Source organism: Puma concolor, chromosome B4 (assembly GCF_028749965.1).
Source record: "Puma concolor isolate L17-30 chromosome B4, mPumCon1.1.hap2, whole genome shotgun sequence".
NCBI classification, from domain to species: domain Eukaryota; kingdom Metazoa; phylum Chordata; class Mammalia; order Carnivora; family Felidae; genus Puma; species Puma concolor.
The window spans coordinates 8,978,051-8,992,355 of record NC_141673.1 but is presented as its reverse complement, the minus strand read 5'-3'; the positions used below and the strand labels follow the sequence as shown (position 1 = coordinate 8,992,355).

At 44.4% G+C, this 14,305-nt stretch overlaps 1 protein-coding gene across 4 annotated transcripts in view; it reads right to left on the bottom strand.

Annotated features, from left to right (window-relative positions):
• The window catches only part of ENTHD1 (ENTH domain containing 1), a 106,881-nt gene that overhangs the window by 78,922 nt on the left and 13,654 nt on the right, over window positions 1-14,305 (bottom strand). For 3 of the 4 annotated variants that reach the window (XM_086712210.1, XM_025926381.2, XM_086712209.1), the window contains one exon: window positions 1,564-1,806. In XM_086712210.1, coding sequence (XP_086568336.1) covers window positions 1,564-1,806 — 243 coding nt within the window. The remainder of the gene's footprint in view (window positions 1-1,563; window positions 1,807-14,305) is intronic. The other variant, XM_086712212.1, reaches the window with a different exon arrangement.

Sequence of the window (14,305 nt, the reverse complement as noted above, 5' to 3'; positions counted from 1 at the left end):
AGGATTAGTCTGTGTTGGTATTATTATTCACACTTTTAATTTCCATACGTAACTGACATTTGAAACATCTGTTCATCCTGAACACCTGAAGCTCTTTCAGGATCTTGCTTAATCAAGTTACATGATAAAGCCAGGAGGCAAGCCTCTGAAAATACTTTTAATTCCATCCTACTCCTGCTACATCCCTCACAAAGTTTCATCCCTTTCGAGTCACATTTCTTTAATGCTTTTGCTTCCTCAAACTGTCCATTCCTTATACAAAACTTATTGGCGGGGTTTGTACCACAGAAGATCAAACACAATGATATTCCGTTACATTTTAGTAAATTTAGTAGAAAAGATCATTGCAGGGGCGCCTGGGTGGCTCAGTCGGTTGGGCGTCCGACTTCGGCTCAGGTCACGATCTCGCGGTCCGTGAGTTCGAGCCCCGTGTCGGGCTCTGGGCTGATGGCTCAGAGCCTGGAGCCTGTTTCCGATTCTGTGTCTCCCTCTCTCTCTGCCCCTCCCCCGTTCATGCTCTGTCTCTCTCTGTCTCAAAAATAAATAAAAAACGTTAAAAAAAAAAAAAGAAAAGAAAAGATCATTGCATCTTCCTGCTGATTTCTATCATAACATCACAAAGAAATCCCTTTTTTTAATGTTTCTTTTATTTAAAAAAATTTTTTTTACATTTATTTATTTTTGAGAGACAGAGAGAGACAGAGCACAAGTGGGGGAGGGACAGAGATAGAAGGAGGCACAGAATCCGAGGCAGGCTCCAGGCTCTGAGCTGTCAGCACAGAGCCCGATGTGGGGCTCGAACTCAAGGAGTGTGAGATCATAACCTGAGCCGAAGTCGGACACTTAACCGACTGAGCCACCCAGGTGCCCCTGTTTATTTTCTATTTTTGAAGGAGAGCAAAGGAATTGGGGAGGGGCAGAGAGAGGGGGACAGAGGATCTGAAGCGGGCTCTGTGCTGATGGTACACAGCCCGATGTGGGGCTCAAGCTTGCGAACCACGAGGTCATGACCTGAGTCAAAGTCGGACGCTTAACCAATGGAGCCACCCAAATGCCCCCAAAGAAATATTTTTTAAAAAGTTTGGTTCATATTTAAAATTTTAGGCCAAGGAAAGGCTTATATAATACAAGGTACTGTCTCATAATAGTTTTAGAGCACTTTCAGAATTCCGAGGCACATTTAAGAAAATGTCAGTTTCTCGACCAGTAGGAGCAAACAGCACAAAATGCACAGACACCCAGACCCTGAGTCTCCCGTTTCAGTGATGATCAAAATCTTAAAGTGAATCATGATGCCAAATAAGTAAGTCACTACTTGAATACCCTTCAAGCCCCAAAATCCCATTTTATGTGAATCCCAGATAATTGCATTCAGAAAATGGTCATACATTTTTCCACTGAGTATTATTCTTCGTCTTTGTTTCGAACAGCATGACGCCTAATACAGTAATGGTGGCACTTATATTGTATTAATACCTCAGAACTAAACCCCAACGTTTTCTATTTTTTCGTTGCTCTTAAATGATACCTACTACATTCGGGGCCAACGTTCATGATACGTACTTGTATTACGTTGCCTTGCAACCTTAAGAAGCTTACGTTTCCTCTCCAAGGCAGGGATTTCTGGTGTGTGGGCAGAGGCACATACTGCTGGGGTGTTAGCCGTACCAGGTAATCTTTTAGGAAATGTCACGGAGTGGGAGGTTCGCTGCCTCGTCCGACACGCTGCCTCCCTCTCTCTGCGCAGCAGCTCTTCATCCACCAGCAGTGTCATGACTTGCTTAGACTTTTCCCGGATATGATAGCCTGAAAAACATGTTGGCTTTGCGTCGGTAAGAAAATACGCCTTAGGGCGGCGAGGACTTTTTATTCTACAGAAAATTAGGGGGGAAAATGTAAGCAACGTAAGCAAAGTGAAAAAAAATCTGTAGCAAACGTACAAGGAAACCTAAGTCCCGTAGGAATTGTCAGTAAGTGCCCTTTTCTGATACTTTAAGAAGTGAACGAGTATATGATTAAATCGTATCACCATATTGACATGAAATTCTGCACTTTATTTTTTTAATACTTATTCATTTTTGAGAGAGAGAGAAAGAGAAAGAGAGAGAGAGTGAGCTTGTGGGAGCAGGGGAGGGGCACAGAGAGAGGGAGACACAGAATCCGAAGCAGGCTCCAGGCTCTGAGCTGTCAGCACAGAGCCCACGTGGCACTTGAACTCACGAGCCGTGAGATCATGACCTGAGCCGAAGTCAGACGCCCAACTGACTGAGTCACCCAGGCACCCCACTCCCCGACATTTTGCACTTTAAATATGCTATTTCTTTTTAAAAGCAATACATACTCTATAATCAAATTATATAGGTGTAAAAGAGGAGGAATGAATTATACCTAGATTTACTGACCTGGATGTGTGACCATGACATAGAGCTAAAGATTTAAAGTAATATGCACGGTATGATTCAAATCTGGAAAGCACAAGGGAAAATCAAGCATTATGTATGTATCCAGGAGAGAGAAGTAGAGAAATATATGGATGGCTGGATGGATGATGGATGGGCAGGCAGACAGCCAGCTGTGTACCCACAACATTGTTAACATCCGTTACGTTAAAGGGGTACAATCGGGGCGGGAGAAGAGTAGGGATTGATTGCCCTAATCAGATTTTCTTTGACATAACATCCTATCAAAACAACTTGATGCCATTAATAGAGTGCCAGACGAATAGTCTAAGATCAGAATCCTAACCAAGACGCTGTCCTTAACCATCTGTGTGACTCTCAGTTAGGTCATCTGTCTGGGCTTGAGGTTTCTATGTGAAAACCAGGAGAAGCAGATCTATTCAGTGTAACTCACAGATACAAAAGTATACCTGTTCAAATATATAGTATCATTACTACAATTCTCAACCCCCTCCCAGGAGAAATGATCAAGGAAAATCACTTACCTTTCCACATCTTGAGACAAACTCGTATTATCTCCTGTCTTCCCAAGCCTTCTTCCAGAAGTAAACTGAAAAGTCTCTAAGGAGCCACTACTATGTTCATTTTGGGCTCCAAGTGTGATGAATTAAAGTGTTAATGTATCCAATTATAACTTACTAGTAGTAGGAATAATGAGAAATGGTCAACTGCATGGTGTATGCAGACGAGAGAGGTCAACACGTTCTGGGCCAGTCGTTTCATTAAGGACTGCTAAGGACAGTGTCGGAAACCTTTGCTCAAGTTGCCATCTTTTCCAAGATTGTTTTATCTACCCGTTTTTTAAAAATTTTTTCTAATGTTTGTTTATTTTTGAGACAGAGAGAGACAGAGCATGAATGGGGGAGGGTCAGAGAGAGGGAGACACAGAATCGGAAGCAGGCTCCAGGCTCTGAGCGGTCCGCCCAGAGCCCGACACAGGGCTCGAACCCACGGACGGCGAGATCATGACCTGAGCTGAAGTCGGACGCTTAACCGACGGAGCCACCCAGGCGCCCCTATTTTATCTACTCTTAATCTTACTTCTTAGTCACTTCTTCCTTCCAAACTTCTTTTGTTAACTGCTGCGAACCATATCGTTCTCAATACCCTTAATTTCCTATGATTAATGTGTAGCCCATAAACAACAAAAAAAAATCTCACGGTGTTTTATGCTACCACTCAGTGTCGCACGACAGAAGCCTGCTGTGACTGTCAGCCTCTGGGGACAGGTGACATGCCAGATACTACTTTCCCCTGGAAAACTGCCACAGCTCTGTTTGGAGGAAGGGGTGAAAACCTTCACAAACTCATCTCCTTCCGCTTCCCCTCTCTCCCTCTACCCTAGCGACCCCGACTGCCTTATTCAAGTCTCTACTCAAATGTCACCTCCTCATAGAAGCCTTCCTTCTTGCCACCCTCTCTAAAATAGTCCCATCCCCATCACTCTCTATTCCCTTACCTGTTTTATCACCACCTGCTATTGGTATACACAGGTTTGCACACACGAGCACGCACACACACACACACACACACACACACACACATTTACTTGTTTACTGTTCGTTTCCTTACCTAGAATACAAGCTCCATGAGGGCAGAGAACCTCATTCACCCAGTATCTCCAGCGGCTGGAAGAATGATTGGCACATAACAGCTACTCAATAAATAGCTACTGAATAAATGAATCGATAAAGGAGCAAATTCCGAAAAGTCTCAATATTCTCCTTTCTACAGTGCAAATGGAACCAGGAGGATGATAGACACGGAGCGCCGACTTACAGCGTAGCTGCCTGAGAAAGTTGCTTGGCCTGAAATAGTGTTTTTTGCGACACCCCTAACTAGAAAAGGGCAGAACCAGAAGTTACGGGACAGACGGGGATTCTTTGACTTGGAGGCTGCGTGAATTGGCGGGACTTAAAAGCAGCTGCAAAAGTTCAAAGGTCCGAGCAGATCCGTGAAGCAGAAAGCCAGCCACGATGACGAAGCACTTCTCCCCGAAATATCAGGGCTCCTCCCTGAGGTAGCAGTCTACGGCACTGGGAAGGTCAAGCCACAGTACTCCACTTCTCACTCAAGGCCGCCCACGGCCCTGGCTACCTGCCCACACCCATCCTTGAGATGCTGGAGGGTAGAAACCCGGCTGTTCTCAAGCGTTAAAGTTGAAAAAAATCCAAGAACCCAATAAACCGGCTTCGAGGGTGAATTAACTAATAACAATGGTAATAACAGGATGGCATCTCCTCACTGCGAAGCAATGTGTTTCTGAAAGGAAAGGGAGAATGTAGTACTAAAACAGACTTGTGGGGCGCCTGGGTGGCGCAGTCGGTTAAGCGTCCGACTTCAGCCAGGTCACGATCTCGCGGTCCGTGAGTTCGAGCCCCGCGTCGGGCTCTGGGCTGATGGCTCGGAGCCTGGAGCCTGTTTCCGATTCTGTGTCTCCCTCTCTCTCTGCCCCTCGCCCGTTCATGCTCTGTCTCTCTCTGTCCCAAAAATAAATAAACGTTGAAAAAAAAAATTTAAAAAAAATAAAAAATAAAAATAAAACAGACTTGTACTGGAATAGAACAAACGTAGGCAGCACCTGCTCTGGGTCTGAAAGAGAGAAAGAAAAAGAAGGGGGGAGAAGTTGGGAGGGTGAGGGACAGAGACAGACAAAGGGAGGGAGCAAACATGGAGTCTCTGAAAAGAGAAATATGAAACAGATTGATACCGAAGGATACGTCAAGACGTAAAGCTTGTTAGAAGAGGTGAAGGGTAACGTAAAAATGAAGCTACGTTCCGTTTTAACAGGCATCTTTGGGTTATAAGCGACAGAAACTCAAATTGAACCGGCCATGGGAAAAGCAGGGGTTGTGACTGGGCCTCAGGCACAGGAGAGGCAGAGACTGGAAAAGTACCAGCACACTTTTTCCGTCTCCCATCCTTTCTTCTCTGTGTGTAATGCCTTCATTTTCTCCTCTTGCAGACTGGCTTCCTCCACCTGAATGTGGACACAGCCACAGACAGCTCTGGACTCACGCCTGACACTGTGCCACCTGAGAGGCCTCCCTCTTCCTTCATTCAAATTGGAAAAATCCAGGAGAATGACGCTGCTCGGCCCAGCCTGAAAGTCACATGCCCGTTACCTTGGCCAGAGGGTGGGATGCTACCACTGGCAACCCCCCATCAGAAAGGCATGGTGGAACGAGGGGAGAGTCAACAGGACAGAAGAATGAACCGACAGAAAGCCAACTTGCGGAGGCTTCCCAAACTCGAGGCCGAGGCCGAGGACATACAAATCACTAGAGCGACTAAGGGACAGACCGATATCCAAGGACATTCACTTATTCGCTTATGCAGTATTTAATCATTTCTTGAACGTTTCAGTTTCAGGAACTGTCTAGAAGCACAAGTGAGGACAAAAGAGACGAGATCCCCACACGAGAGAATTCCAGATAAAAATAAAAGCTCTAAAGGAAATAAAGAACAGTGAGGTGCTGAACATCAAGCCGTGGTGAAGGGAAGGAAAGTCGTACTGGGGACATAACGTATCATCTGAGCCTTGAACAGCAAGGGAAAGCCAGCTGTGCGGACATTCAGGCGGAGGGAACCGCCCTGATTTCCCTTCTTCAGGAAGCCTTCTAAATTTTTTTTTTTTTTTAACGTTTATTTATTTTTTTGGGACAGAGAGAGACAGAGCATGAACAGGGGAGGGGCAGAGAGAGAGGGAGACACAGAATCAGAAACAGGCTCCAGGCTCTGAGCCATCAGCCCAGAGCCTGACGCGGGGCTCGAACTCACGGACCGCGAGATCGTGACCTGGCTGAAGTCGGACGCTTAACCGACTGCGCCACCCAGGCGCCCCAGGAAGCCTTCTACTGAGAGAGAGCAAGCCCCTCCAGGCTCACCCTACACACACGTGGTCGAGCCGGGTTTCCACGCAACTCTCATGGCATCTACGCTTGTCTCTTACAGCACTTGCACGGTTCGCAATTGCCTATTTATTTGCTGAATGTCTTGTTCCTCCACTAAAGCACAACGTCCATGAAGGCCAGAGCTATACCTGTTTGTTAAGATACTTCAGAAGTGTCTGCGAAATAAGTGAGTGAACGTGCTGAGGAAACATCTTCCAGATGCAGGGGAGGAGTCTCTGTAAATTCACAAAGGAACATCACGTAAAGGGATTTGGAAATGTGGTAAATTCAAAGATGCCGGGCAAAGAGATGCACCAGGCTTCTAGAAGAACATGCACTAGGCTTGGAACAGTGGTCATAAAACATCTTAACGCCCCTCCCTCCATACCTGACCCACTCACCAATCAAAATTTACTCTTCCTCCTCCATTCCTTTCTCAGTCAAGTTGATCTCCATTCTAAGCCTGAAATATGAACATTCACCTCCCCAGAGGCAGTAACCCGTGTCCACTGATGGTACCCACTAAATCTTCCCCCCCCTCGCTGTGTCCCTCAGTTCAGGCCCTGCTCATTTCCTGCCCGCCGTGTTTCGAATTATGGACTTATCTGGAGTCTCCCTCACCATCTGTGCTCCACAGTATCTCCAGGGGCGAGGGGGTGTGGGGTCGGGAGAAGCACCCCCAGCAGTGTATCTGATCAAGGTATTTTCCAGTTAAAAAAAAGACCCTCGGTCAAGTTGGCACGGTAAAGTCAAGCTTCAAAGTACCCCTCTGCTCCGCAACAAATACACAGCGCTAACAGACACTGCCAGGCTCCAAAACAAGATAGAAACCTCCACAAACCAGAAACGGAAGAGAAACGGAAGGGTGGTCAGCACGGCTGAGGCCTCAGGGCTGCGGGGCTCTTGATCCGGCAGGCCAGGAGTTCAGCCCCTCACGTGTTAGGGGACCAGAGCCGGCCTTACTCCCTCTTTGATGTTAGGAGGTATCCGTGTTGGTGAGAGAAGGCTGGGAAGAAAAGAAATAGTAGGGACAAAACCAGCTGCTGATTGTTTCCTGGGCTGTCACTTATTTGTAGCTGTGGGTCTAGAAGCTGGAAGACACGTGTGCAGCCTCAAGACGGAACTAAACCGAGTCGCCGCCACCTGCACCTAAGACATCCCGGTTCCGTCACAGGGCACGAGCCCTGAGCTTCCTTTACAGGGGCTGCGCTGGGGGCTCTGAGGGAGCTGGGTGGAAAGAACCGGAAAAAGCAACGTAAAGGGGTAAACATGAATGGTGGGGGAACAGCCTCTTGGTCAAAATAAGGCAGAAAACTAAAATTCCAAAATAGGTTTTTTTTTTTTTTTAAATGAAAGATGGCTGATAAAAGCAGCAATCAAAACGTAAATTCACAGGGTGTCTGGGTGGCTCAGTTGGTTAAGCGTCTGACATTTGATTTCGGTTCAGCCCCGTGTTGGGTGGCGCTCGGAACCTGCTTGGGATTCTCTCTCTCTCCCCCCCCCCCCCGCCCCTCCCCTGCTCGTACTCGTGCCTTCTCTCTCCCCCCCTTCCCCCCCCAACATAAACTTAAAATAAACTTAAAAACAAACAGACAAACACATGCATTCACTCCAAATGAAATCAACGTTCTACAGGATTCTGTAAGATCTTCTATAAATCAATATTCTATATTGTCAGAGGATTTTAAAATCCTAAACCAAGATTTTTAAAATAAATACAATTAAGAGAGATTATTACAGGAGTCACATCCGCAACAAGGACTACGCGAAAACCACAAAGGACAGATTGCAAGGTCCTGGTATTTACCTAGAAGAAGTTCCAAAAGAAGAAAATTAAGGTCATCACAAAAAAGCAATAGTCAGAGCAAAAAGAGCTAGGAATTTTACAGAAAAGACGTGAATCCTCACATCAAAAGTGATCTCCAAAGACCAAGCGGGATAAAAAAAAAAAAAAAAGAACAAAGCTATATGGAGAGACACTGGAGAAAAACAGAACGTCTAGGATAATGAGAAACTCTCCAAAGCTACCAGTCCCTTCTTCATTCCTACAATAGCCCGCTGGCCATTCAGTCAGCACTCATTCGGCACCTGCATCAAACCAAGTGAAGAAACAGAGATACCAATAAGGTCATCTCAGTCCTCCAAACCCCACAGTCCAGTGAAGACGGACACCCAGATGGCTCTTACAGCAGTGTGTTCAGCAGACGTGTGGACAAGGTACAGTGCATTGGCAGAAACCGCGGCAACGGCACGGAAAAGCCCTTCCTGATGGTTGTACTGAGCATTATTTGGACATGAATATACACTGCGGGAAACAAAATTAATTAAAGTCAAAATATGCCAAGGACTAACAGTATTAGCTAATATTAACTGACGATTTACTATGTGCCTGACTTTCAGACATTATCTCACATCCATCCGCACGAAGCCCATTTTACAGGTGAGACAAGTAAGTTTACGGGGAGTAAAAAAACTCTCCAAAAGTCATAGACTTAATAATAAGCTGGAAGGTAGAGACTGGCTCCATAAAAATAACAAAACGCAGACTTTTATTTCTTTGACTGAATTCAGTGCACAAATGTAAGCTTTTTTATTTGATGACAAGATTGAGAAGAGAAGGATTGTATTGACATAGCACCGAAGTGCTAACCTGGTTACTCTCCCTTGTTTGTCTGCCCTGCTCTGCTGTCCATGTGCATACAGGAAGCAAGGAAGAACGTGGGAAGACTGGCCGGACAGGTATATTTAAGTTTAAATAGATTCACGATTTGCTTCTTGCTGTCGTGATTACTAACACCTACATTTGTTGAAAAGGAGCGAAGGGTGACCCAAAATACTCAACTGTTTTAGATATAAAGATTTTGTTTACACTCACAGTAATATAACTTAAAAAAATTTTTTTTTAGTATTTATTTTTTTTTAAAGGTATTTTTTTTTTTTTTAATTTATTTGTGGGACAGAGAGAGACAGAGCATGAACAGGGGAGGGGCAGAGAGAGAGGGAGACACAGAATCGGAAACAGGCTCCAGGCTCTGAGCCATCAGCCCAGAGCCTGACGCGGGGCTCGAACTCACGGACCGCGAGATCGTGACCTGGCTGAAGTCGGCCGCTTAACCGACTGCGCCACCCAGGCGCCCTTAGTATTTATTTTTGAGAGAGAGACAGAGCATGAGCCAGGGAGGGGCAGAGAGAGAGGGAGACACAGAATCTGAAGGCTCCAGGCTCTGAGCTGTCAGCACAGATCCCGACGCGGGGCTCGAACCTGCAAACTGGGAGATCATGACCTGAGCTAAAGTCGGACACCTAACTGACTGAGCCACCCAGGCGCCCCATCATAGTAATATAACTTTTAACTGTAACTTTTAACAATAGCAGAACAGGCTTATGATGACCTGCATGTTTGTTAAAAGAAATTCATGACTGGGGCGCCTGGGTGGCGCAGTCGGTTAAGCGTCCGACTTCAACCAGGTCACGATCTCACGGTCCGTGAGTTCGAGCCCCGCGTCGGGCTCTGGGCTGATGGCTCAGAGCCTGGAGCCTGTTTCCGATTCTGTGTCTCCCTCTCTCTCTGCCCCTCGCCCGTTCATGCTCTCTCTCTCTGTTCCAAAAATAAATAAAAACGTTGAAAAAAAAAAAAAATTCATGACTTCATCAAAACTACAAAAATGTTGGTTATAGGAAATCACATTTGGTCAGTGGCCTTGTATTAATGAACCCACCTCTCTGTAAATGAGCACAACTCCATTGCATTAGCTAATCAACCCACCACCATCTATCAGGTGGGTTCGAAGGTTAGAGAATTTGGACTCTTGTTGTCTGACCGTTGTAGAGAGAAAATCAAGTCTGATGAATTTGTAAGGTACATCACGCACCCCCCGTGCCGCGTGCTTAGCCACTACACCACACTGCCTGGGATTTGCCCATCTCGTGCCCCCACGTTCCTTCCCTCCTGTACAAGAATACCCTCAGATTTGACTCCGCTTTTGGAGCCTTGACATAGCTGACCAACATCTAAATCAATTCTTCCACGTTTCTAGATATTTTCTTTCTCTTGAACTCACTCTTTCCAGAGATCTTGCCTCTGTTTATCACAGTCACTCTGAAAGGGAAATCCCAATCATTCCTTTTTTCTCCTACTTGCCCATGTTCCGTCTTTCTCTAAACCCCTTCCTGGCCCAAATACGCGTTTTCTCCTTTCTCCTTTCTTCTCGGAGAACCCGAACTCAAAAAACAACCTCCTCAAAAACAACTGATTTTAATAACTTATAAACTAATATAAATATAAATTAATGTATTACAGGGGCGCCTGGGTGGCTCAGTCAGTTAAGCATCTGACTTCGGCTCAGGTCATGATCTCACAGTCCATGAGTCTGAGCCCCGCGTCGGGCTCTGTGTTGACAGCTCGGAGCCTGGAGCCTGCTTCGGATTCTGCGTCTCCCTCTCTCTCTGCCCCTCCCCTGCCCATGCTCCGTCTCTTTCTGTAACATTAAAAAAAAAGTTTAAAATAAATGTATTACATCTTCCAGAGAGTTTGCTTTTTACATTTTAGTTTGTATCTCTTAACTCTGGCGTACAAGGCTTATTAGTTCCTAATGTCACTCCAAGACATTTAATTTTCGTGAGCAAATGGGTAGCTGATTGGGAAGGGCCAGTCCTTGAGGCCTGAACAAAATCAGCCCTGGATATAAATGTGAAGGGTCTAATTTCCCAAGTTGGATGACTGATAATGACAGTAGAAAACAAAAAAGGCAGTAACGTCACCAACACATGCTACTTCTAGTAAAACTGCTTAACACAACTTTTTAACAACACTGAAAAGCCGTCTTTTTAAAATGTACCTTTCAAAAGAAATCTAGCTCGAATTTAAATATATGAGTGTGTGTGTATATACAATGGCCCATTTAAATGAAATCAACTGCAATTTCAGGACTTAACTAATTGAGAATATCGTAGTACATAAACTTTAATGCACACATTTCTGAGAACCTATCTCGGTTTTATAAAAGGAATACCATAATTTCTGTAAATAAATAATTTGATGGTGTGAAACATTCAACTGGGTATTTTTCAGACCCTTTTAATTAAGTTCACTCCAGTAGTTCAGTGAAACTGTTAGGATATTTTTTAAAACTCAATTAGGAGAGGCTGCCTAGCATAATAATAGAATAGGACCAAAGAGTATTAGAGTATTAATCACGTTCAGTCATTAATGAAATGTGCAACCTTACCTAAAGAACAATCTGAGCGTTAGCGCCTCATCTGTGTCAGAGAGATAATACACATCCTTCATTCCTCATAAGGTGTTGTCAGATCGCATGATATACCATACATGAAAATGCTCTACGGGCGCCTGGGTGGCTCAGTCGGTTAAGCGTCCAACTTCAGCTCAGGTCATAATCTAATGGTTCATGGGTTCAAGCCCCGCGTCGGGCTCTGTGCTGACAGCTCGGAGCCTGGAGCCTGCTTGGGATTCTGTGTCTCCCTCTCTCTCTCCCTCTGCCTCTCCTCTGCTTGTGCTTTCTCTCTCTCTCTCTCAAAAATAAACATTAAAGGGGCGCCTGGGTGGCGCAGTCGGTTAAGCGTCCGACTTCAGCCAGGTCACGATCTCGCGGTCCGTGAGTTCGAGCCCCGCGTCGGGCTCTGGGCTGATGGCTCGGAGCCTGGAGCCTGTTTCCGATTCTGTGTCTCCCTCTCTCTGCCCCTCCCCCATTCATGCTCTGTCTCTCTCTGTCCCAAAAATAAATAAACGTTGAAAAAAAAAATTAAAAAAAAAAATAAAAAATAAACATTAAAAAAAATGAAGACGACTTTGGTTAAATATACACCTGCCCTATGACCCAGAAATGCCACTCTTAAGTGTATGCCCAAGAGAGCTGAATATGTATGTCCACAAAAAGCCTTACATAAGGATGTTTGTAACAGCTTTACTCATAATAGCCAAGGACTATACACACACCAAGTGCTCATCAACAGAAGACAGGTAAACAAACTGTGGTATATAAGTTATATCTCAATAAAGCACTGTTAGCATTAAAAATCTATTTTTAAAAGGAATTTATAGTGAATAAATGGGAATTTTGTTGTTAAAGGAATCGACTTTGACATTTATATTTTTTATATTCCTAAAAGAAAGTCAGTTGCTATAAACCCGCTAAAAGTATAAAAGTACTAGGATATTAATCATCCATTCATCTAATATCTATTGAGTGATCCAACCCCCAGGCATGTACTAAGGGCTAGGGACAATGCTCTTGCCCTTTAGAAATTCACAGTTTTGCAAGGGATACAGGCATGTATATAAATGTGCTCTGACAGAGGCATGACAGAGGTATAGAGGCGTTGTGCACAAAACGGAGACAATGTTCTATTCTACCTGAGAATATCAAGGAGATTCAGGACTATCAGGTGGAGACCCTGAATCTCCTGCAGGAACATGGCCCCCTTCCCGATGAGTTTGAGCCTACCTTGCAATGGGCCCTAAATCTAAGAGAAAAGAAACTGGCCCGATCACGCCAAATGTGTCTAGCTAGTTGCCCGAGACCATAAAACTAGATTTGCATGAAGGATTTTTTTTAAGCCATGATTGCCACCAGACTATAAGGTATACATTTCTTGTACCATCTTTGACCTAAAACAACTTAAACGGATGCAAAAAAGGATAAACTTTTCAGTTCCTGTCCCAGATTAATAAGCAGAACTAGTTTAGGTCTCAGGTCCTTCCTGTGTGTCCCACCTTGCCACGTGTAACTAGTTAAATGCGCGATCAAGTCTGGAGACACGACACAGGTCGACAGGGTGGAGTAGAACGTCACTCATTCAGTCCGTCAGTCATTCAACAATGTATTGTAGTAGGTGAGAACGTGGATTCTGGAGCCAAAACATCGAGCTTATAATCTTGGCTCTGCCACTAACTAGCTGTGTGAACTGGCTACTCAACCTCTTTCGACCTTACTTTCCTCCTCAGTAAAATGGGGCCAATACCGCAACTGTCTCAAAGGGTTATTATGAAGATTAAATGAGTTAACATATATGAAGTCGTTAGAAGAGTCTTTGTCACATAGTTAAATGTCATAAACTTGTTTGCTAATATAGGGGGTCCAAAAAGTTAGGGAATACAGAAGAAAACTTATTTTTACATAGTATGCTAATTACATTTTACGTTAATACATTCACTGTTTTTCTATAGATTCTAGACACTGTTTCACGTAAAGTACCTCTAAATTTTTTTTTTTTTAATTTTTTTTCAACGTTTTATTTATTTTTGGGACAGAGAGAGACAGAGCATGAACGGGGGAGGGGCAGAGAGAGAGGGAGACACAGAATAGGAAACAGGCTCCAGGCTCTGAGCCATCAGCCCAGAGCCTGACGCGGGGCTCGAACTCACGGACCGCGAGATCGTGACCTGGCTGAAGTCGGACGCTTAACCGACTGCGCCACCCAGGCGCCCCACGTACCTCTAAATTTAAAGCAATGTGTCCAATTGTCAACCTAAAAAAAAAAAAAAAAAAAAGAACTACAATAAATACAAGACAGAGTGTCCCCCAAAGTCTGGAAACACAGTGAAAATCATGTATTTATTATAAATTTTTTCAGATTAACAATTAGACTCATTGCTTTAAATTTACTTCATCTGAAAAACTGTCTGGAGGTTGAAGAGAAACACTGGGAAAGTCATTTGAAATGTTAACAAACTATTTGAAAACAAGTTTCTCCTGTTCCCCAAGTTTTCTGAGTTGTTTTCTCAATTTTTCCCCCCTGTAGCCAACGGGAATACTTTCCAAGACCCCCGGTGGATGCCTGAAACTGCAGATACTATCAAACCCTACCTGTGTTTTCTTCTTAATTTATAAATTAGACACAGTAAGAGATTAACAACAACAATAATAAAATAGACCAATTATAAGAATATACCATAGCGGAAGTTATTACATGAATGTGGTCTCTCTCTCTCAA